This window comes from Bombus vosnesenskii, unplaced genomic scaffold (genome assembly GCF_011952255.1).
Source record: "Bombus vosnesenskii isolate JDL3184/JDL3185 unplaced genomic scaffold, Bvos_JDL3184-5_v1.1 scf7180000013352, whole genome shotgun sequence".
Taxonomy (NCBI): domain Eukaryota; kingdom Metazoa; phylum Arthropoda; class Insecta; order Hymenoptera; family Apidae; genus Bombus; species Bombus vosnesenskii.
This window is the reverse complement of record NW_022882988.1, coordinates 99881-123516: the sequence shown is the minus strand read 5'-3', so window position 1 is coordinate 123516 and position 23636 is coordinate 99881. Positions and strand designations below refer to the sequence as shown.

At 30.4% G+C, this 23636-nt stretch overlaps 5 protein-coding genes and 1 long non-coding RNA gene across 12 annotated transcripts; 4 read left to right on the top strand and 2 right to left on the bottom strand.

Moving 5' to 3' along the window:
* The first annotated feature begins 159 nt into the window (after window positions 1–159).
* LOC117236774 lies at window positions 160–8631 on the top strand. 4 transcript variants are annotated; one of them, XM_033500018.1, is made up of 10 exons: window positions 160–814; window positions 1328–4948; window positions 5048–5457; window positions 5608–5634; window positions 5731–5868; window positions 5941–6062; window positions 6130–6254; window positions 6346–6629; window positions 6720–6902; window positions 6990–8631. In XM_033500018.1, the coding sequence occupies exons 2-10, from the start codon at window positions 1576–1578 to the stop codon at window positions 7239–7241; spliced, it is 4914 nt and encodes a 1637-aa protein (XP_033355909.1). In that variant the 5' UTR covers window positions 160–814; window positions 1328–1575; the 3' UTR covers window positions 7242–8631. The 4 variants fall into 4 exon arrangements, with proteins under 4 accessions (XP_033355909.1, XP_033355908.1, XP_033355911.1 ...); XM_033500017.1 differs by having other exon boundaries at window positions 5045–5457; XM_033500020.1 differs by lacking the exon at window positions 5608–5634.
* A 1595-nt stretch (window positions 8632–10226) lies between these two features.
* On the top strand, window positions 10227–14941 carry LOC117236874 (caprin homolog). The gene is made up of 6 exons (XM_033500240.1): window positions 10227–10384; window positions 11336–11554; window positions 11636–11983; window positions 12099–12866; window positions 12951–13245; window positions 13318–14941. The coding sequence occupies exons 1-6, from the start codon at window positions 10271–10273 to the stop codon at window positions 13554–13556; spliced, it is 1983 nt and encodes a 660-aa protein (XP_033356131.1). The 5' UTR covers window positions 10227–10270; the 3' UTR covers window positions 13557–14941.
* Window positions 14942–15123: 182 nt separating this feature from the next.
* Window positions 15124–17477, top strand: LOC117236877 (POC1 centriolar protein homolog A). 2 transcript variants are annotated; one of them, XM_033500250.1, is made up of 6 exons: window positions 15124–15430; window positions 15634–15985; window positions 16075–16285; window positions 16418–16617; window positions 16696–16974; window positions 17046–17477. In XM_033500250.1, the coding sequence occupies exons 2-6, from the start codon at window positions 15638–15640 to the stop codon at window positions 17337–17339; spliced, it is 1332 nt and encodes a 443-aa protein (XP_033356141.1). In that variant the 5' UTR covers window positions 15124–15430; window positions 15634–15637; the 3' UTR covers window positions 17340–17477. The 2 variants fall into 2 exon arrangements, with proteins under 2 accessions (XP_033356141.1, XP_033356142.1); XM_033500251.1 differs by lacking the exon at window positions 15124–15430 and having other exon boundaries at window positions 15475–15985.
* On the bottom strand, window positions 17462–18338 carry LOC117236882 (copper transport protein ATOX1 homolog). Its single transcript, XM_033500258.1, has 3 exons — window positions 18110–18338; window positions 17955–18030; window positions 17462–17766 (listed from the first exon to the last, which is right to left on the bottom strand). The coding sequence occupies exons 1-3, from the start codon at window positions 18119–18121 to the stop codon at window positions 17636–17638; spliced, it is 219 nt and encodes a 72-aa protein (XP_033356149.1). The 5' UTR covers window positions 18122–18338; the 3' UTR covers window positions 17462–17635.
* Window positions 18339–19097: 759 nt separating this feature from the next.
* LOC117236875 (SH2B adapter protein 1) lies at window positions 19098–23481 on the bottom strand. Of its 3 annotated transcripts, XM_033500242.1 has the most exons (6): window positions 23163–23481; window positions 22609–23009; window positions 21608–22488; window positions 21332–21531; window positions 20997–21248; window positions 19098–20004 (listed from the first exon to the last, which is right to left on the bottom strand). In XM_033500242.1, the coding sequence occupies exons 2-6, from the start codon at window positions 22953–22955 to the stop codon at window positions 19867–19869; spliced, it is 1818 nt and encodes a 605-aa protein (XP_033356133.1). In that variant the 5' UTR covers window positions 22956–23009; window positions 23163–23481; the 3' UTR covers window positions 19098–19866. The 3 variants fall into 3 exon arrangements, with proteins under 3 accessions (XP_033356133.1, XP_033356132.1, XP_033356134.1); XM_033500241.1 differs by having other exon boundaries at window positions 22609–23481; XM_033500243.1 differs by having other exon boundaries at window positions 19869–20004; window positions 20913–21248; window positions 22609–23481.
* On the top strand, window positions 19864–20243 carry LOC117236884. The gene is made up of 2 exons (XR_004493914.1): window positions 19864–19996; window positions 20125–20243. It is a non-coding gene; the product is annotated as an uncharacterized LOC117236884 (long non-coding RNA).
* Window positions 23482–23636: the final 155 nt, after the last annotated feature.

Here is a 23636-nt window from a genome sequence, read left to right as displayed (position 1 = left end):
TAATGCAAAAAAATAGCTATCTCTCAGGAGAAATGAAATTGCTTACAAGTAAGCAAGTTATCAAGGAGGTAAGGTATATCAAGTGGAAAAATGTTCGGTGCTGAGTTTCTTGAAAAATCCCGCCTGTTGATCCCTTTCTCTAATCCTTAGACAGTAGATGGCGCAGTTTATTGTTGATTTCGTTCAAAATGGCGGCCTGTAATGGGCACTACGGGGTAATATTGTTCAATTCCCCGCGATAAATGACCCTATGCAAAATTAACTCGCCACGGTGTATGTGCGAGTACCGAGTCTAGGGTGTATCCGGAATGTACACTTTTCTTCGAATGGTCAAATCATGTGAGCGGAATCACAGCGCCAGCCGATCGAGTGTCGTGCATTGGCCAAGTTTGTGTAGCCATATTTATTGTGTTATTCGGCAAGACGTTATACTATCTTATACACCGGCAAATGTAATTGATATCCAAGACATATGGCTATTTATTATTAAAGGTAAAATCATCGTTTCAGCATTCGCTTTTAATAAAAAACGTGGCGATTTCATTACCCCTGATGAATGAAAAGCGATTATATGAGTATACATATAAAACATTTAAGGACCTTAGTACAATAGGATATGAAAAGACGCTACATTGAGTTCTTTCCGATTCTTCAAAAGCGGCGCACATTTGTTGTTAGTTTCTTTTTAGACCACTGTTTCTACAATTTACAAACGGTGAAACTTGTGCAATGCATTAAAGTTTGTATCTGTTTCTCTTGTTATCCTTAATAGCACACGTTGTGTTGTGCGATGCAAAGAGGATTTTACGAAAAAGTGAGTATTTTTTTTATTAAAAATATAATTATGTGCTATTGTAATTTCAGTTGGTTAATTTATGTATTTATTTAATTGCAATACTCTAAACGAACAAGTGAAGACTGTGATAAAGAAATTGGTTATATATCCATTGTTGTGATGTATCACTTGACAATTTATATACTAAATGACGTTGAGATGGTGTATTATACAATTGTATATTAAATATCTTTTTAAATATTTTTATAAAATTTTCTTCACTGTATTAATAATATTTGTGCAAATGATATTATTCTTTCTGTCACAAAATCTTTTATTAGTCACAAAGCCTAATGGCTAATTACAACAATGTCATATTAGTATTTTAAATAAAAAATCAGGTGTTTAAGTATCTTATATAATACAAAATGCATTATATATATATATATATATATATATATATATAAACAAGTAAAATATTTATAATTTATTCTATATAATACTTATTTTATGTTTGATTAAATTGTATATAAAGACTGTGTATTTTTCCAGAAAAAGATGGAGGAACTATTATATCATATTGTCAGTCCTAATTATTGGATAAAGATATATAGACTATATATACAGTGAAAAAGTTTTTGGTAGTTTTTTTCTATCTATATACAAGAAATAGATATACAAAAGATTTGACAAAGAGTTGTGTTATGAATGTCAGTAACTATATGTGTAACATTTCTACATACAAAGGCCTGCTGTACGTGGACCAAGCAGGCTAGGCACTACCGTGCCAAGCTTGGGTAATGGATCCCGTTCGTCCGTGGTATGCATCATATAATCGTCTTACTGCAAGTAGTGCTACCAGTACATTTCAACCAGCGACTTCAAGCACAAGCAGTGACTTTGTATCTCATCATTTAGCAACGGCTGCTACTCAAGCAGCTCCTTCAACAACAACGTCACAATTACTTTTACAAGCTGCTCATACAACAGCAACTCTGGCGGGTCAGCCATCTTCATTTAACCCAGGGGGGTTTTTGTCTCCACCCCCTGTGGGATATGATGTTTTTACACCATTGTTTCATCATCCTAATCCTAAACAAGCACATTATGTTACTCAACATAGACAAGCTCTTGCTCAGGCACAAGTGTCAGTAACAAAACAAAATACTACAACAGAATCTGATATTCCTGTATTAAGAGAAAATTATAGTTCAGCACATCAACCAACGTTTTTTGAACACCAGGGTGCAGCAACGTCACCTACAACATCTACATTGGCTTGGACTCATCAGAACAATACACAATTACCTAGTCCATTTGGTATTTTGCCTCATGAAAGTGTTGTTCCTTCATCTCCAGGACCATCTACTACAAAGCCAGCTAGTGGTGTTTATGAAAATACGTTTAATTCTCAATTTGCTACAACACAAACTATAAATAATTTAAATTCTCAATTATCTACATCTTCTGTTCCTGCTGCAGATTTTAAATCATCTAATTTCCCAGATAATAAAAAAGCAGTGAATGTAAGGCCTCAATCACCAGCAGTAAATGTGAAATCAGTAGTATCTACATCACAAACAAACAGCAATCAAAATTTCTTTCAATCAGTACCTACTACATTTAGTTCCGAAACGTTAGCAAATAATTATTCCACTGGAAATGGAAATCAAACTCCAAATGGGAAAGTGCAACCTACTCTTCAACATCAACAATCATGCATTGTTTCAACTACAAATAATGCAACCAATAAAGAGTATAGAATTCCTCAACCACCTGCTAGGTCAGTTGCATCAACAACTATATTTTTAAATACATCTGTCAGATCTGTGTCTTCACAAATTCAAGATAAGCAGTCCACACGAAATTTTGCTTCACCTCCAAATAAAGCAACTTCTACATCTCAACAGAACATACAAACTAAAGCACAGACAAAAATCTATCCAGAATTAAATACACACAGTAGTGAACATAGACGAAACGAACAAACATCTCATGATAATACTCAATCATCTCCTATCAGCTTTTCCATCATGGATTCACGTGGTTTGAATTATACTGCTGGGAATAATACAAATTGTACAAACACTAGTGGAAAACTCAATAATAATCAAAGAACTCAATCAAATAGCAACTTACAGACTCATTCTCAACAATCACAACAACAACAGCAATTTCATGTTTTAAGCCAACAACAACAGCAGCAGCAACAAACATCATATAGACATTATCTAACAGGATCTACAACTGATCCTGAATATCATCACTCAGGAAGATCAAAATCTGCAACTTCCACTGATTCTGCTTATTCGTCTAACAATTCAACACAAAATGGACCTGATTGTAGTGTTGTTGTACCAAGAAGGCCAAGTCCATTGCAAGCGCATTCGCAAGCAAGTCCATTGGGACATGTCCCAAGCCCTGCTTATCCTATGTATAATAGTCCAATGGCTACTATATCTTCTCCTTCACCTTTACAACAACATACAGAAAATGGAAATCAATGTTCAAGTGGACCACCATATAAAGGAACTGTTCAACAAGTTACCCCACCATCACCATTAGATGTTACTGTTCCACGACCGGCGTCTCAAGGTCAGGTTGTTTATTCATCAGTTATCACAAGAGCTTTAGGTACTGCTGAAAATAAAACTAATTATAACACAGATAGCAAAAATTATGATAGACAGCAACAAGATTTTTCACAAGCTCAGAAACAAATTTGTTGGGAAAATGATAATCGACAAGCAAATAGTCATAGAAAATTTTCTGTTACTCTATATACTGGTGGAAATTCTGAAGTAAATCCTCAAACCTTGCCAGTTCAACATCAAGTACAACGAGTATTAAATGTTTCTGACAGACAACAATCATACTTTGACTCCAATCAAGTAACTTTACAAGATTTAAGTAGTTGTAGGGGAGATCCTATGAGTATTGTAAAGAATTTGCAGACATTACAACAAGGTTCTTGTCAAGTACAACAACAACAACAAACTACTGTGTCTGTTACTCCAACCGAACAACAAAAGCAAGTAGAAGAACGACGCAAAGTAGATACTACAAATAAGAAAAGAAAGAGTTTAGAAAAAAGTGGACATAATTCTTCGAATGAAATAAGTGGAACAACAACAATGACAGAATACCTAAGTAGGATACCACCACCTGCACATCATAATACAAATCAACAACAACAAAATGGTTATTTTGATTTTGAAAGATGGAATTTACCTCCACCTCCTGCTAAAATGTTTCCTGGCGCAACAGGTGCTTTCAGTTCACAATCAACTTTGCATCATTCAAATAATTTTGTTGGTACTCCAGCACATCAACATCAATCTTTGATGGTGTCTCATCATCATGCTCCACCTCCTATTCCATATTTCCCTGCTTTTCATATTCCACCAAGCCATCATCATTCACACGAATTTCAGTCTTCTGTTGAGATTACTCCTATTGGTTTTGGTGAAAACACAGCAAGTCAAAATACTAATTTTAATCAAGATATTAGAGATGATCAACCTAAAGTAATTGTTCCTAACATTGAAGAAGAACTAGGTTTTTTACAACAAAATCAGCAACCAATTCAAACCATGAATATCTTAAATAAAGATTTTAAACAATCTAATAAAGATCCTAATTCAGGATTTATGACAAGTTATTTGAAATTTTTACAAGGAGAAAGAGAACCTTCACCTCCACCTGCAATACGTGGTGGTAGGAAAGCAACTTGGAGCAGGTCAAAACCTTATATTCCTGTAGAACCTAATAGATCAATAGAAAGTTCAACAAATGAAGAAACAGTAAAGATGCAATCAGAAAAACCACCTCCACCTAAAGAAACACCAGTAATTGATTATACTAATGATCCACGTTATTTTCCTTTACCCAAAGAACGGAAGAAGCAGAATTTTGATTCAAGTGATGATGGTTTTACTAGCGATGACGATTTTCTATTTCCGCCTAAAAAATCAGATAAAAAAGTATCAAATACGAATACTTCCAATGTAACAGAAATAATAACTATGAAACCAGAAGGTAAATCTAAAAAAGGGAGACCAATTAAACCTGGAGGACCAACAGATAGAAAAAGAAGAGCTGCAGCAGCTGCTGCAGCAGCAGAAGCAGCAGTAATTACCACAAGTGGCAAAATTTCCAAAAAGCATGAAGAAGGTAGTATGTATATATATATATATCTTTTTTCTTTCCTTTTTCCAGATCAAGACATGTTTCGTAATTGAATAATTTTATATATATATATATTTGTAGTAGATCCTTTACTTTTACCTCCAAGGCGTGAAACATCTAGAAGAAAGGCGAAGGAAAAAACCTCGGTAAAGCAATTTTTAGATCGACAACAGGGTATAGATTATTTTGATAACGATGAAGAACAAGGTGATTCTGATTCTGATCCTGCTTGGACGCCCGCTGTAAGATTAGTTGGAGATGAGGAGGAAAAAAAGAAAAAACGTGGGAGACCTGTTATTACTAAAAAAAGTAGAAAAGTTCTGGAAGAAGATGATTATTTTTCCAGTGATATTGTTATTTCAAAGAAGTCTAGTAGGAAAAAACATGAAACACCATCCAAAACTTCTAATGTCACTGGAAAATTGTCTTGTAAAATAGACGAAAAACTTTTAGCGTGTATCAGTGATGAAGATATTGATATTTCACCATTTAAGGTATATAATATAATGATTTTATTATTATATAATTTCGATTCATGTATACCGAATAATACATAGAACTGAACAATACAGATTATAAATATTCATCATATATATATATGTAAAGTAAATTATATTTGTAATATATTCTTATATTGCATGCAGCATTTTGAGGATGAACTAGATGACGTGGTAACTTTTTATATGATTTTATAAAACAAGAACAGTAAATTTTAATGAAATGTTTTAAATATTTAATTTTTTGTCATTCTATCATATGTTTTTCAGTCAGGAGAATTTGTCGTAATCAAGGCAGATTTAGATGAAGAATATCCTCCACTTTGGAGAATAGATGGCAAAACGTTACTGCAAAAATATGAGCCATTTAAATCTAATGGCAAGACTTTATATCGAAACATATCTACGGTAATACATAATAAACTTTTGGAGAATGTTCGTTTCTTTCCTATTAATGTATACATATCAATTATGTTTTAGTATTCGGGTTGGGCACCGCAAAATCGGCATATATATCAACAAGTTCCAGTAAAATTTTGGCAACAAGGCAAAACGGAAACTGTAGTAGAGTTCTTGAGAGACGAAATGATTATTGATGATAAGTAAGTTCTTTTTCATTAATATTTGAGAAGTACATAAACAAAGAAATTACCTCTCTTTTCTTTTTAGCGAATGCATTGACAAATCTATGAAGGACACTGAAAAATATCAAGATAACTTTGAAGTGTATGTTCAAACATTGATTTCACAAGCTTTGGATTCTAATTTTCTTACTGAAATATTTCAAGAACAAGGTATAATTGCTATTCAATATTAAAATAATATTATTATATGTGTATAATTTCACATACACAGTTTTTATTTAATTGCTTTTGATCCGAGCAGATGATTATTTCTTATCAAACGTTAAGACTGTTGATGAAGTAACAGAAGAAAGGAAACAACGATTTCTGTCTACAACAAAATGGCGTTCAAATGTGATAAATGCAATATCAACTTGGCCATGTCTTAATGTTCTTAAAGATTTACCATTTACTGAATATAAAGGAAAGTCATGTGCTGGGTGCCAACAGCATAAGATTCATGCTAGAGTTCTATTGTATGGTCAACCATATAATGCAACTACATTGGAAGGTTCTCCGCCTGATCCAAGGATACCTCAAGAAAAGGTATTTAAATTATTTTTCCTTCATTGTTCATCTTTTAATAAATACTGTTAAAAGTTTATTACTATAATTCGCTAATCATTTAATTCTTAGGATTTTTTATTATGTCGAGTATGTCAAGCAAAGGTAGCTCTATACAATAAAGTAGCACATCAAAAGTATTTGACGTTTTTGGAGTGTGCAAGACGGGTTGCAGATAAGCGAGTAGAAGATCCTCTTAAAGATACCACAATAATATTAAACGAATTACTAGCAGATGAAACATGGTTAAATCAAGTAAGTAAATAGTAAATATTTTGTTGAAAAATTTTATACTGCTTGAAGATTAATTATAATAATTAAAACAATATGATTTTTTTTCAGTTATTTAAGGAAGTTAGGACAATCTGGGCAGAAATAGATAATTTGGAACATCAAGCAAAAATAAAGTCAAGTTCAAGATCAACAATATCTTCCACAGTGAATAGTGCAGAGGAAACAAATGAAAGTGTTTCAACAACGCAATCATCTGGAATGACTGCTAATATTTCGGATTCACAGGTGCCTACACAAAAAACCGAAAGGAATTCTGAAACAGTGTCTTGCGATGTGCAAATGAACAGTATACCATCTTAGTGGTGCTATAATAATCGATATTGGTTTCATTTTATACAATACCTGAATACCATTAAACATTTAGTGGTATATCGATTTAATGGACATGATGTTAATACCAGTCTTGAGACCAAACAATTAAGTATTGTATTTTGAGGATAGTAAATATTTAAATTGGGTTAATACAATACGCTGTGACAAATGGTGAAGATAAATATTAATGTATAATCAAGAAATTGCAGTTATAGTGATAAATAGTAGTGAACGACGAGGTAAGTAAAAAGGTGACTTGCGTATAAACATCAGACATGTAAAATATTCATCCCCGCGTAAAAATTAGAAGTGAGCCCGAACTTTGCCATTGTAATAGCATGATAATAGAGATTTACGAATGTTTGTGTGCATAGACATTTAGTTCTAGCATTTGTATCATGATAATCTTATGTAATAACAAGGTCTGATACATTAAGATCTGAAGAAGAAATATGAAAGACAAATGATTTTAAAATATAAAGTGATAAGATATGATATATAAAACATCACGACCTTCTGTAATATATTTACATACATCACACTCTCTATACTTATGAAGGTCTGTTTTCTGCAAAGTGCAGAAACTGTTATACTGTTTGTTCCTGTAATTGTAACTTCTAAATTCATTGTGAATTTTCTTTATAATATAGCTTACATTTATCTTTTTTTAATGATTTGACAAATTTTAAGGATATTTATATGCACGTTAATTTGTATATAAACAGATCATGTAACTACAAAATTTACACATATAAAATATGTTCAAAATATTAAGAAGTGTTCCAAAATAGCGTTATCTTCATAAAATGTTTCATGGCGAATGCAATATTTTGAAAACGTGCATTGTTTTACATATAGAAATCATTAAAATTTTGTAGAACATTTGTATATAAAAATAGTTTTAAGAAGATTAGGAATACGTCCTATGCACTTTTGGTTCATCATGTGTTGATATGGAAATTTGATCAACTACATGTATTATATCTTCCATTGTAACAGCTAATAATTCAGTACCAAGTTTCTAAGTTCTTCCATTCTTCCATCTTAAAATAACTTTTACAGAATAATTCCATTCTCATTTTACGAAATATGAACAAAATATTATCATCATTTTAGATCATTTATTTTTGTGAATAATCTTGTAACTTGCAACATGCGCATATTATGTATGAAGTATGGATGAATATTGCATAAAAAAATGTATCTATTTTCATAAAAATTCTGGTAATATCAGTGCTTTAAGATCTCTGATCTAATGAGCGAAATTACATTTTTTACTACTTATTCTATAATCAGAGTTTACATCATATCTTCCTTTTCAAATCTTACATAATAATCAATGAAAAGTAAACAAATTGTTAATAAAGAACATATAAAATTGAATCAAAATTTGTTTTTCTTATTTGGAAGCGTCTAAGTTTCTAATATATTTTTCAAAATTTAATAATTATGATAGAATTTTATTTTATTTAGTAATTACGTAAATTTAATGATGTAACTATTAAAACAAGCTTTACTTTATTCGAATATTGTCAAAAATTTTGAAATATAAATATATTTTATCATTAAGGACGCTTTTATGGATATCTATCAATAGTTAATAGAAAATTAAGAATAAAGTAATAATTGCTAACAGTTTTTCTGTATATTAAATGTTATACTCCAAATTATATTATTATTATGTTAAAATAATTATTGTTTCATCTTTATTATAGTGATTATTATCATTATTGCTTAATTCTTAAGTTTTCGATCTGTTCTTAGCTTTGTTAAGAAAAAAATTCTCTAAATATGAGAGTGGTGATATGCGTGTGTGGCGCGATGTATTTTTCAAAGACGATATATCAAATTATATTTGTAAATTATAAAAATATGATGGTAAGAACAGAGAGGGGGGTGATGACTGCTATGATGAAGCTATAGAGTTTTAGACATCTTTCATATGCTACAATAAATTGAAATTATTGTATTAATGATTGTCGTCGGGTTACCGAGTTGTATAATAAATTATTTCAGAAAACTATTAACTTGAAACCTAAAAATGCGGGCATTTGGTCATTGACGCAATAATAATAAAGGAATGTATACAGTTACAAAATATTTTCTTTTTAGCAAATGTGCCATGCAATATTTCATATCGATAAAGAAGCTGGTGCTATATATACATATATTTATTTATCGTCCAAATTATACAATTAACAATATTTCAATCGTTTCAGTTGAAAATGCATGAGAGCGTTATCAGTCATTTGTTTTTACGAAAGTAACAAAAAATTAAAAATTAATATATATATAGCACTAGCTATAAAATATTATTGCCAACAATGTAGAAGTTAATATTGTTATATTGTATTCTTTTTCAAACAAAAGTGTATGTTTATTTGTTCAATTGTAAACTTATTAATTTCTAAATCATGATGAAGATCAAGCATAGTCTCATAATCATGAGGTTACAGTATTTCTGTTACTACGATTTAAAAATGAAGATATGATAAAAAAAATAGCGAAATATTACTTGGGTAATTTATGTTTTTATTAATCCTTTTTCAATAAAATGACAAATTTTACACAACATATTGTTAAATTGTCTACCTCTACTATTATATAATGCTCATTGAATACATGGTTTTATAAATTTCTATTTTTAATTGTTTATTTTATATGTATATATTTATAAATGCTTAAAATGTATTTTATAATATGAAACGATAAATTTAGCTAATTGTTTCATATATTGTCATTACGAAATATATACATACAGATAGTATTATTAAAGAAAATTTAATAAATACTTTTTATTTTGGTAGAACTATAATATTAATGACAAAAATATATACTATTGTTTTATAATTTACATAGTTTTGATGTAAAGGGTTCTAAAAAAAATTGTTACAATACTGACGTAGAGGTTAAGTACAAGATCAAAATGAGCATGCGCTTATGTCGCTTCTCTTTCCCCGTTCCCCGCAACTCCGTTACTATTCTGATTTCCAGTTCGCGTTTGTTGCCCGTGAAGGATGCCTTCTGCCAACCCTAAACTAGAAAAACAGGCCTCTACGGAGACCGTAGAACCTATACGCCAAGCAATTATCGTTATCGAGCATAAGATACGGAATCTTGAAAAGCGTAAGGTAAGTACTTGTATAATATATACGTAAATAACGACAAGAAAATTATCTGTCAGTTGATAGCTTTTACGGTGCAATCCGCCATGATTGGATACGCCATGTGCTCACGCTTGAGATTTCATAGGTATCTGATGATTATATTATGATGAATTAACCCTTGTTATTACATTTTCGTATTGAATCTTTTTCATTTAAGTTGAATTAAAGCAAAATTAATTTTTTTCCTACGATCGAACACCTAAATTCCCAATCGTGAACCTCGTGTCATGGCGGTATCTTCTAAAGATGTGCACAAAACTTTACGTGACACGCTTACGAGCCGCTACCGGTAAATTACATTGTGTAATGATATCTTTTGTTTAATATAATGTTAAAAATCTAAATATGAAATTCAAATACATGTATTACGTTTTAATGTGTAAGAAATTCTTTATTTGCCCTCGTTTATAGTACTTGCGTGAATCAGTTTTCTGGAACCATACAACACTATAAGAAATTATGAACCAAATTTAGTTTCTTTTTTACATAAAGAGTAGATACATATGTAAATTTTTATTTAAAGTTAACAATTATTTAGACGTAACATTTTTTTTATGTATATTATCGTTATTTTAAATTATGTATATGTATGCGCACACACACGCGTGTATATATAGGGCATATGTAATATGATGTATGATGTATATCACTGGAAAATAATAATAAATTGATATTTTTTGTATAAATTACTTTTATTTATTTATGTGTGAGCGCGCCTGTGCCCTTATATACATTTTTTAAATAGTATATGATATGGTTATATTGTATATGATATGCTTAGTATATGATATGTTTGTATTATATACATATGTATTATATGCATATAATAATTTTCCATTATATATGATTAATTTTATTGTTTATATTATTATATTTTAGAAATACAGTAAAATTAATAGCATATGTTACATTTAGGGAAAATTAGAATCATATAGGGATCTGCAGAAGAATGGAAGGGAACTAAATGCAGATCAGAAAACAGCAGTAGCCAAATATGACGAGGTGTTACAAACGTTGGATATTACGAAGGAACTGTATAAGCAAATTGTTGGAATTGCACATGATGCGGTCAAACAGCAAAAAAAGTTGGCAAGGAAGGAAGCTATTGAAAGAATGCAACAAGATATTGCAAAGGTATAACTTAAGTATGATTTTATAATATAAGTAACTTGTATCAGTCTATTAAATGTTTGCAATATTTACTAATTATCTTAGGTGAGAGAAGTTCTTCTTATACAAGATGCACTAATGAACATGGGTACAGAATCTGTTAGAGAAGATTTTCTTGCTGGAAAAAATGGAGCTGTAAAATTATCAGAAGAGGATTTAAAATATTTAGACAGCTTGTATAATGAAGTTATGATGAAACATCATAGAGAAGAAAGTGAACCAACATTCCTTCAACAAGTGCAGAAAGTAGCAGAACATTATGTAGCCATTGTTGATGGAAAACAAAGAGAGGTTGTTGGTACAACTTATAACAAACTAAAGGAAATTATTACTTCCATTAATCAGTGTGGCTATTTTGATCAAGTTCATGAAACTGAAGCTGTAGTAGAAGAAGTAAGTCAAGCATATTTACGTATTTTTGACATTTTAATGATTAATTTATGTAAAACAAGATATAATTAAACAAATGAAAAATGTATTAAAAAGTATTTCATTAAATTCTTCACAGGTTACAGAGGCAGTTGCAGAAACACAAATATCTGAAACACCTGTGCAAGATCAAGTCAATGAAGAATATAATACCAATGACAGACACATTCCACCTGAATCCATGATTCCAATTCCTAACTTCCCAGTACAAGTCGCTCCGCTCCCTGTTGTTTCTGGCACTACACCAGTTTCTGGTCCCATTCCTGTAGTTGCACAACCCATTCCACATCCAGCTGCACCAGTTGAAACATCTTACTACACAAATGCAACAGGATTTGTTCCACAACCGCAACCACAACAAGCCCAACAAGCTCAACAACAACCACCACAAGCTCCTAGAATTAATGACGTTATAGGCACACCAAATTTCTTTTTCTTGCAAGAATCCGAACTTGATTCACCAGATGTTACATCACAAGCACCGATTGTTTCACACATTCCTGCTGCTGTTAACACACCTATTCCTTCGCAGACATTTACAAATCAAAACTTTGCAAATGCACCGGTAGTAGCACAGCCAGTCATATATCAACATCAACCACCACAGGATATGTCCCACATTCCTGGATTTGCTAATCCTAACCCACCTCCACCTATTCCAATGCCACCCTCTCATCAGCAACCAAATATGCAGTACAGTCCTCAGCATCCTACTAATTTTCAACAGCAACCCCAACAACAGCAGCAGCAACAACCACAGCAACAAGCTCCTTCACAACAGATAACACAACAAGCGCAAAACCAGAATTTTGAGCATCAACAAGAAAGCCAACAACAATCTGCTGAAGTATATTACAAATATTATATTACCAGTAATAAAACATATCATATTTTATAATAATCAGAATACTAAAATACTAGTCTTTTCCAGGAAAAAGTTGAAGAAAATCAAGATGAAACAACAACAGCACCAGAATCAGAAATTGAACAACCTACTGAATCTGTTGATTGGTGCCAGATGGCTGAAACTAACGATTGGAATCAGACAGATCAATCACAACAATCTGCTCAAGATTCACAACAGACACAACAACAAACATCTCAGCAAACTTGGGGTGATCAACAACGTAGTGGATATAGAGGTAGAGGTGGAAGAAGAGGCAATTCTAATGGTTACAATGGAAGAGGTAGGGGCGGTTATCAACAAAATGGACGCGGAGGACAAGGTATAAAATATTAATATTATTATTAGACGACAAAATTTAATACATTTGATTAAATAATAATTTTATACTTAGGAACATACTATCGTAATGATAGCAACTATCAAAATGGTTATCAACAACGATCTTGGGGAAATAGCGAGGGAAATAGCGGTTATAATTCTGGTTATAAAAGAGGTGGTGGCGGATCAAGAGGTGGAGGTCCACGAGGTGAGCGTGGTATGGATAGAGGTGGTCGAGGACAGTTTCGCGGCCAAAGGGGTGGGAATCGTGGCGGTTATGCGCCTCGTGGTAAACCCCATACGCAGCAGTAATAAAAATGCGATAGAATAATACACAGTGAAACAAATAATGTTGTAAGATCATAATTCAATTGTCTATTTACGAAAAAACCTAAGTCGTATCCTTAATACGTACAAATACTTTGAAAAAATAATGCACCGAATCGTATACACGAATTTTAGTATGTAAAGTAGCAATTTCAACGTTCCAGATCATTATTTGATAGACCTTGTAAATGATTAATTAATTATATTCATACATATTAAGTAAATAATATTAAGTAAAAATATTGATACTTATATAAGTTTACATTTTTAAAATATTGCATTTAATTGATGTGATAAGAAAGATTGATTTTGGGAAAAAGATATTTTGGTACATTTGTTTGCGGCTTAGGATATTTCCTAAATGAGACATTGAATACAAAAATTTTGCATTTGAATTTGGTATCCACAATTATCAAAAGAAAGATCTATTAACATTAATGAAAAAGTTATGCAGACGTAACATTGTGATATAAGAAAAGATCAACCAAATTTAGAAGCGTGAACCCACCATGCAAGTATTATTGTGTTGTGACAGAAGGCAGTTTTCACAGGGCAACAACAGCTGATCAACAAAGATTAGAAAAATAATTTTATTATAAAAAATATAAAAAAAATGAGAACTCATACAAGCATTTCACGCAAAGACACAAGGATGTATTTAACGAATAACGTTAAAATGATTACACAAATAGATGAACTGCACGACCATCTCTTTGTCTTGCGGCGCATCGTTCTAGAGAATTTTTTAAGATACCAGAAAAAAGAGGATACAGTGAGCAATGCCTTCTAGTGCTATATATCTTCTTGACTTCATATTCCATTTTCGGTCTATGAATCTGTGAAGTATTTAGAAAGTTAAAGTTGTCGAGATTTAGTAGTTGGGAAAATGAAAGATTAACGTAATACATGAATACACAAAAATGTTTTTCATGAAACGTGTTTCATGATTGCTACTAATTACGTCGCTCCCTCTTCTGTTTTTTCTGTGTGATTCCAAAATTCTATACGGTCGCCTACGCAGCTGGCCAAGTAAAAGAGATTGCAGTGCAATGTCAAGTTTATGAAGCAACATTACCTGATTTTTTTATCGCAAAATATATATGATTATTTTTAAAAATAAAAAAGAGCGATAGTGCGGAGCTTTAGCATGTAAGTTGAGTGTACAATTACTGACTAGAGGCAAAGAAAGCGCATTTGAAGAGTGCGCTATTGACAAAAGCCACGCTCACACCGCCAAACACGTGATGAGGAGTACCGTATTGTATTTCGTTTGTATATTTGTGTTTAATCACCTCCATCTACAGTTATGTTCAACTATCCTATGAATACCTATGTATCTTCCAAATAAAGATCTAATTCAACCCTGCTAACTAGCCTACCTATCGTACTCATTGTCAACATGAGAATCGTTTCATTCTTCAGCTTGTTCTCAAATAAAAAAATCGAATAAAGTATTTGATTAATCATATTTTATTAACAGTGTGTACTCTTTGTTGCTTTCTCTTTTTCTTTTTCGCTTTAAATAAAATTATGGAATATTCATATTATTGTTTTGGGACGTACTGTTATTGTAGTTGAAGTAACTATTTGAATTTCGCGCTTTCCAATGCCTGAGTGACAGTACTTTAACTGATTAACGTAGTGAAAATTCGTTTCAAATTAAACATGGTTAAAATCTTGAAATATTTGATATATTACATTTAAGTTGATATATAGTGTTTGTGCAAAATATTATATCTCAATATTTATAATAGAATTGTATATACTTATTTTATATATTGCGGATATAACAAAATGCAAGTGCATCTATAAAACAATTATAATACGGTTATAACGATAATCAATGTGATTAAACAGAGGTAATCATTGTTTTTTTTTAAATTCATTAAGATTGAATAAATTATATTTAAAATATACGTATTATTATTAAGACAATATATATAGTATTGAATACTTTATATGTACGCTAATTAGTGCATTTAGGTTAAGGATATTAATAATTTTTCTAATACTACGTGAAAATATTTTGTTAGAATTTTACACAATTTATTTATTGTATTAGAACGATGATCAGAACTGCTTGCGATCCTACAATAGAAAAACACTTTAAAGGCCATGAAAATACTATCACAAGCTTATGTTTCCATCCTGAAACTACTCAATTAGTATCAAGTAGTTCAGACAAAAGTATAATATTATGGAATTTGAAAGAGTCTGTGAGAGCTTGCAGATTCCTTGGGCATAAAGATGTAGTTTTTGATGTCACTTATGCACCATCAGGCGAAGTCATAGCTAGTGCTTCCAAAGATAGATCTGTTAGAATTTGGGTACCTAAAATAACAGGACAATGCTTAGATTTTAAAGCACATTCAGGAGCTGTTAGATCAGTACAATTTAGTCCAGATGGGGAAAAGGTACTTATATTTTATATGATGATAGAAATGGTAACTTACTTTAATACATATTTAAATTTATATGCATATATGTATGTTTTTATAAATAGTTAATTACTGCATCAGATGACAAAAGTGTTAAATTATGGATGGTATGTCAAAGAAGATTTCTTATGTCATTTACATGTCACACAAGCTGGGTCAGATGTGCTAGATTTTCTTCTGATGGTAGACTTATAGTCTCTTGTAGTGATGATAAAACAATAAAATTATGGGATGTCACGAGTGGACAATGTATTAGAACCTTTAATGATGTAAAAGGTATATCCTATATTTATATTAAAAGCTATTAGAAACTATTAGTTTTTCTTTCTTTTTTTCTATACATGTTTAAAAAATGTATTATATTCTATTAAAAATGTTTAAAAACAAGTTCTCAAACATCTTTACTAGCTTATTCTACACATGTGGAATTTCACCCAAGTGGTTCTGTTATTGGATCAGCAAACATAATTGGCTGTGTGAAATTATATGATGTACGTACTGCTTCTTTATATCAACATTATGCAACTCATAAAGATTCAGTAAATATGATAAAATTTCACCCAAAAGGAAACTTCATATTAACTGCATCTGATGATTCAACAATGAAGGTATATTGGATTCTTTTTTATAATAATAATTAATTTAATAACATTTTTATATTGCATTTATTAAAAACTATAAAATAGGTTTTAGATTTATTAGAGGGTCGCCCAATTTATACACTTAAAGGTCATGCAAATGGTACTGGTGTAACATCAGTAACATTCTCTTCTAATGGAGAATTTTTTGCCTCTGGTGGTACAGATCATCAATTATTAATGTGGAAAACAAATTTTGATAAAGATGATGTTGCTAGAAAAATGTCTCGGCATTTAGTTTCACCTGTTAAAGAATCAGAATCAAATATGAAGGAAGAAAAATCACATAAAGATGATGATATATCTGGAGGAGAGGAAGAAGTAGAAGTAACTATTATTTTGAGATTTACAATCTATTCATATAATATTTTATAACTTAAAACATTTTATTGTTTTAGTCATTACATGAGAAATTTGATACTATAAATTTAAAAAATGGAAAACTTCGTTGTGAAGTACCAGATACTGGAGTATTAGATGGCAATATAGAATATAAAGTCATAAATATGAGAAATCAAAGACCTTTTGAAGAAGGGCGTATTGTGAATATATCACACTTACCTAAAGAATCACCTGGTACATGTTCTAGTAAAATAGTAGATGCACTTAATGAGCAAGTGCAATCATTAAGTGATGCTGTTACCATTTTAGAACAACGTTTGTCAATACTAGAAGAAGAATTAAGAAAATAACATTTTGTATTTTATTTATGAAGTTATTCAATTATATAATTAAATAGTAAATATTTGTAAGATATATATTTAAATTGTACTTAATATGTATCTTTTAAGGTTAATTATTTCAAAATATAATATAAATTTTTAAATTGATTTATTAGTACAGTGTTATAAAGATGAATTTTAGGTATACCCTTTTTGTAAAATTTGAGATTTTAATGCAAAAAGCTACATACAATACAATAATTTTGTAGAAGAACGAAAATATAAATTTTAATATAACAAAAAGTAACATTAAATCTATAATACAATTATTTTTTTATTCCTAAAAATTGACATGACTTTCCAGTTTTCTTAATAACTTGTAATATTTCATCAGAGGGAAGTGCAGATGTTACAGACACCTTGTTTCCTTGTAGATCTACTTGCACATTGTTAATACCTAAAAATAAATTCTAAATTAAGCAATTTTTTAATGCAATAACATTTCCATATGTTTTTGGTATTTGACATTCTTTATCATACAATTTAAATTGAATTATTATATGTTTAGTAAGAAAAAAATTAAAAAGTAAAATACTACCAAATTTAAGTAAAATATATAAATATATAATAAACTTGAAACCATACCTTCCTTCTTATTAAGTACATTTGTTACAGCGGTGGCACATCCTTCACATGTCATTTCTACATTAAATTCGTGCACCTTAAATTTGTATTGTTTAACTAATATGCTATTAATTGTAAATTAAAAATTTAATTATTATAATTAGTAATTTCATTACCTGAGATGCCATACTGATAATCGTTTGTATTTGTTAAATCAACCTAGCACGATATATCAATTGTATGATTGTGTACTGTATCGCAAACAGAAACGAGCCTTTTTTATTGAACCGGAAATAACTCTTATCTAGTACTTAAAATGATAATATAATAGCAGTAGCTATTGGATGTTTAACAAGTATTCAGAGAATTACTTGTTTTCAATGACGTACTTATAACAATGGCTGGTGTTATTTTTATTAACCTATATGACTAATGCTAAATACCATAATAAAAAGTAATTTTTTCATTTCAATAATAATATATTTCTTTATACAAGAATTACACGTGATTTAATTGACAGAACATAGATATATTTTACAATTTTTCAAATAAAAAGGTTAATCTGCGGATGATAAATCTGGATTACCATAAAATATTTACCTAAAAGTTTACTAATTTAAGAAAAACATGACTTCTTTAATAATAAAATGCATTAAAAATATGTATCATAATTAAATAATTTAATTTTTATGCTTTTTTGTTTATGAAAATTTAACATGTTTTCATACATATGTATCTAGTAATAAATTCAGTTCAATCACTTCAAAGTTTAAATGTAATCTTATTAAGTAAACCATTTTTTAAAATATTGAACTGTTTTTATTAAAGATAGATACTTTTTCTCTCTTTCTCTCCCTCTCTTAAAAGTTCATATTTAGTATCAATATAAGTATTAATATAATCATACATTTATCTATAATTTAATTTTGCACATTCAGTAATATTGCTCTATGTCATGATTATGACTAACTTTTATATGCTTATCAATTTAATAATACTTTCTTACATTAACATTTACCATAAAATATAGTGATATATTTTAGAATAACATATAATTATATAAGTTATAATGCATTTTAATTTTATTTAGATTGAATGTTGTGATTAAATTATTGAGTTAATTATTATGATTGAATTATTTATATATAACACATAGACTCTCTCTCTAATTTTCTGACTTCTTTAAATCAAACTTTATTGGTATGATCTATATATAAGTATTATTTAACAATATATTCTACAATTCATGTAGGAGAAAGGATAGTCATAGTAAAGAGATTGTCTGTAATAGTTTTATATATAAAACAAGACTAACTTTCATATACATTTACATGTTTTTTTTATGTATATTCTTATGTAAGTACATACACTTAAGTAAATTAATTGGTATAATGGACTGTGTTCTATAGTTTCAAAATATTTCCTCAATTACTTCAATAAAATAAAGACAAAGGCTGTGGTCTTTTAGTTTTATGATATTTTAAATATTTTATAATACTTACAATGTTTATTATGATTTATATGATAATTTGAGCTGATATATCTGAACGTGCAGAGAATACAACTGATACAATCTTGTTATAAATTTCATTGAAATTTTGAAATAATTTATATACATTATTTTAAAAATGATTTATAAAACAATTATATGTCGAAGATTATATTTCGATCCCAAAATTGGGTAAAAACATGTTAATAAATATAGTTGTTGAAAACGTCATCTTGCAAGATTGGAAAAGTTGGAAGCAGTTGATTTGAAAAAATACATTGTTTACATAGGAGAAATAATACACTTTTGTATAACACTTTATGATAACAATAATAACTTCAACTTAAAATTATCTTGCTTTGTAGGATAAGTTGATGGGGAAACTATTTAATCTAAAGGACCAACTGGGTTGTAGCCTGATGGTAGAGTATTATGAATCCATCGTCAAAGAAAACTATAAGTATTTTGAATTGCTCTACCACTAGATGATGATGAACTTTGTTGTTCTGTAACGTTGTTTTGTTGTTCCAGTCTTTCCAGTGATTCTGTACGTGTTCTTATAGAACCACCATATGTGCGTACCTGTACATTAACATATACACATTTATTATGTTTAATTTAATTAAGTTATATTTTATCTTAAATTTTCTGGATTTGTAAGAAAATTCTATATAGTAATAAATTAATTATTCGTCCTTTCAGCTATTAAGATGAACCAGAAATTTTAAGAATACTGTACACATAAAAGCGAGCTCCTTGTCCCACGGTCATATTTATTGAGCACCATTGTCTCTTATATTAATAAAACTCTTTAATACTAAGAGTTATAGATGTATTTCAATTTTGAGAATTGTTTCCAATACTAATTACATATATATATATATATATATTTAATTCGATTATGTTAAATTTCCACATTCGGATTGAAAGTTTGGTAATATATATACATTTGACGTGAAATTAATAAAAAGATATTATAAATAATAAAACAGTAACATTAATTTAAAAAGCAATTATTCTAACTAAAATAATAAAATTGTAAGTATGGCAACCTTGCATCAAAATTTATTTTGAAGGTAAGACAACAATTTTTTTTATAAATCATAACAAAAGAAATAGTAAATATATTGAATTATTGAAGAAATATTCTCATAGAAAATCCTTGATTTTAAAACACGATTTAAAAAAAAACAAATGAAAGAAAATATATTCACATATGTAGTATAAATGATCATTTCTGTATGTATGTATGTATATATGTATACAGAATATACAGTATATATGTATATACATGTATACAGAAATGATAACTTATACTAAAAAGTATATTTATATACAGTGATAATTAAATATTTATAAAATAATCCGAATATGGACCTACATGAAGTATTAAAAATTGATACCTTTATAATGATATAAATATCAATTTAGTATGGTATATATCACCAGCTGTACAAAAAATGGGTGCATCATTTTATTTATTTACTCACTGTCTGTAGATTAGACTTCAGACTGTGGGTGTTAGCCACTCGCGTTCACTCAAGAGGAGTTAGACTTCCACTGCTGACTCTTACTTCTCTTGGCTCTGGAGCAGCTGGGGGTCTCCTTTCTTGTAACTGTTGTTGATTTATTCCAGATGCATTATGATGTCCTGACCGTGTTGCATCAGTCGCCACAACAAATTCTGTGAGAGTGACATCTGCTGTTCCACCGGATTCAAGAGGTATGGCATTTCGACGAAAGTGTTCAAGCATATCATATATAGCAGGAAAACAAAGATGCTGAACACGACAATGTCCCTGATCGTTTAATGTCATACGCAAATGCTGCAGTAAAGGTGAAAAATGAAATTTTTTAGACGACTATAATTAAATTTAAAATAATATAATTAAAGGAAATAACATATTACCTTTGCTCTGCCTTGAAAATTAAAAGTTAATACAAATTCCCCTTTTCTTGTTTCACTTTGTCGAACAAGAAATACACCATGACCATTAGCAGCACTATGTAAAACGAGCTGTGCTGCATCTGATCTAGGGAGGGTCCCATGAAACCATGGATATTCTCTTAAACTGCTAGATAAATCTAATTCACCATCATTTGCATTCACTACAACAAAATTGAATTATTTATAACATACAAGCTATATGATCTTAAAAAGTACTTATAAATAAATTTATCATACTTTGTTCAATATCTTGTTGTGATGAACATAATTCCAGATTACTATTACTTCTCATACGTAGTCTAGGAGGTATTTCTGGAGGGTTGCCACCTATTTCATCTCCATGTTCATGGGATGTAGATCGGGAACTTTTACTTGTAGAATTAGTTCTTAATCTATCTCCTTCACTACCAATAGCTAATGAACCATGTCCTAAGGAATCTCCAGTAACATCTGTTCCAGAACTAGGATTAACAGAATTTTGTTGTACTGTGCGCATACAATATTTGATAGTAGCTAACCATGATCTCATATCATTTGAATCATGAGCTTCTATTACAAATTCCATATTTTGTGTTTTTAATACAAAGGTATTTTCATGATCTGGCATTTCTAATGCAGTTGTTTCCCTGGCTTCAGTTATTGCAGAACAAAAGACACCACTACGTGGTTTTACTGCTTTTGGAGGAGAATAAAATTCTAACATATATCCACCAATTGCTTTTATTAAGGCAAGTCTAGATTTCTCCCATTTTTGAGTTCCATCAATATTTTCTCCCATTAAGGAATTAACAATGCCTTCTTTTCTACATTCCACCACAATCTTTGAAAGTTTAGCTTTTGAATGCTTATCTCTACGATGTTCACTATGAGATAACTCCACTTCATCACTTTGCTGCTTATGGAAGAAGCTTTTGCCCTTCTTAAGCCCTTTAAAGGATAAGCGGCGGAAAAATGGTTTGTGTGCAGGCTTTGGTGATATTGCATCTCCATCATGTTCAGAGTAATCACTGAATTCTTCATGAGATGATATACGAATAGGAGCATTGTTGTTTTGGCTTACAACATTAACATCTCTATCATTACTTGCTATATGCCTTGTGTCATACAAAGATGGTGACCTGTCAAAGTAATTAAAAAGATTTATAAAATTTTTATACATAATTTTCATAATAGTGTACATATTTCAATGACTTAAAAAAGTTATAAAAGCAAACAGAATGTATCTTATTACGGCATACCTAATCGTACGACGTAGGTATTCGCTTTCAAAGTGTTCACAAAAGCTTTCGACAAATTTTCTTAAAAAATCACGATGGGAAAGATTCGATCTTGCACTTTCTGGTAAATTTAAACTGACGTAGGTACAAAAGGCCTTAGCGAAATCAGAAGCCGAAGCGCGGGCGTGTCTCTCACAAAATTCTATCCAACCAGGTGCAGCTTCAGGCGACACGGCAACCGCCGGTGCCGTTGTTGTTGTCGGCGTAGCCGTCGTCGTCACTGTTACAGCTGTCGTCGTCGTTGCCGTTGTTGTTGATATTATTGTACTCGTTGTTGGTGTCGCCGCAGTTATGGTATAAACACTCATTACCGGCGTGTGCCTCACCAAGGGGGCTAAAGACCTCCCCCTGCCACTATACAACTACCGCAAAATTCTTAATACAATTGCAGTACTCTATGTATAGAAAGCACACGCGCATGCATACATATATACATATATCGAATTTCTTCGTATGTATAGACCAAATACAAGACAATGTACTACTGGATATTGTTATTTTCTGAGTGTAATTACCAGTGCAGTGATTCAACAACAGAATCCACTTGCTTCAGGGAAAGATGAATAGATATTATTCCCTCCAAGTAATTGACCTTTCTTTTTTATCGTTCTTTTCTTTTCCCTTCGCAGTGAATTTCCGTGAAACGAATAACAATTGTTTTAACAAATTATAATTCGTCGGTGCATTTTCGGTTTTCTTTCTCTATTCGTGTAACCGGTATCTGACTTTCATGTTTGATTTTCTTAAATTTTGCGTAACAATATCTTTGTTTCGCGGAAATATTTTTACCGACATTATGAAATATGGAACCGTTAAAACTACTAGCGCAATCTGTCTTGTGTGTAGTGCAGTACATGTGAAAAATTATACTATAAAAATGTCGACAAGGATGGCAGTTTAATAAAGAGTTATAAGTTTAATGATTTAGAAAGTGAGTGCTGGAAAGAAGGAAAATGATTACTTGATTATAATTTTTGTATAACGTTTCA

What these genes read in the sequence shown, in the direction of transcription:
- LOC117236774 (XM_033500017.1), top strand. Translation starts at nt 1,576, where the DNA reads ATGGATCCCGTTCGTCCGTGGTATGCATCATATAATCGTCTTACTGCA. An exon ending in CAAGGATACCTCAAGAAAAG is followed by an intron (nt 6,630 to 6,719) that starts GTATTTAAATTA and finishes TTTAATTCTTAG; the next exon opens with GATTTTTTATTATGTCGAGT. An exon ending in ATGAAACATGGTTAAATCAA is followed by an intron (nt 6,903 to 6,989) that starts GTAAGTAAATAG and finishes ATTTTTTTTCAG; the next exon opens with TTATTTAAGGAAGTTAGGAC.
- LOC117236874 (XM_033500240.1), top strand. Translation starts at nt 10,271, where the DNA reads ATGCCTTCTGCCAACCCTAAACTAGAAAAACAGGCCTCTACGGAGACC. An exon ending in GGAATCTTGAAAAGCGTAAG is followed by an intron (nt 10,385 to 11,335) that starts GTAAGTACTTGT and finishes TGTTACATTTAG; the next exon opens with GGAAAATTAGAATCATATAG. An exon ending in TGCAACAAGATATTGCAAAG is followed by an intron (nt 11,555 to 11,635) that starts GTATAACTTAAG and finishes TAATTATCTTAG; the next exon opens with GTGAGAGAAGTTCTTCTTAT.
- LOC117236877 (XM_033500250.1), top strand. Translation starts at nt 15,638, where the DNA reads ATGATCAGAACTGCTTGCGATCCTACAATAGAAAAACACTTTAAAGGC. An exon ending in CTGATGATTCAACAATGAAG is followed by an intron (nt 16,618 to 16,695) that starts GTATATTGGATT and finishes ACTATAAAATAG; the next exon opens with GTTTTAGATTTATTAGAGGG. An exon ending in GAGGAGAGGAAGAAGTAGAA is followed by an intron (nt 16,975 to 17,045) that starts GTAACTATTATT and finishes TTATTGTTTTAG; the next exon opens with TCATTACATGAGAAATTTGA.
- LOC117236882 (XM_033500258.1), bottom strand. An exon ending in TGTACTTAATAAGAAGGAAG is followed by an intron (nt 17,767 to 17,954) that starts GTATGGTTTCAA and finishes ATTTATTTTTAG; the next exon opens with GTATTAACAATGTGCAAGTA.
- LOC117236875 (XM_033500241.1), bottom strand. Translation starts at nt 22,955, where the DNA reads ATGAGTGTTTATACCATAACTGCGGCGACACCAACAACGAGTACAATA. An exon ending in ATTTTCAAGGCAGAGCAAAG is followed by an intron (nt 21,249 to 21,331) that starts GTAATATGTTAT and finishes CCTTTACTGCAG; the next exon opens with CATTTGCGTATGACATTAAA. An exon ending in CTGCTCCAGAGCCAAGAGAA is followed by an intron (nt 20,005 to 20,996) that starts GTAAGAGTCAGC and finishes GTTAATGTACAG; the next exon opens with GTACGCACATATGGTGGTTC.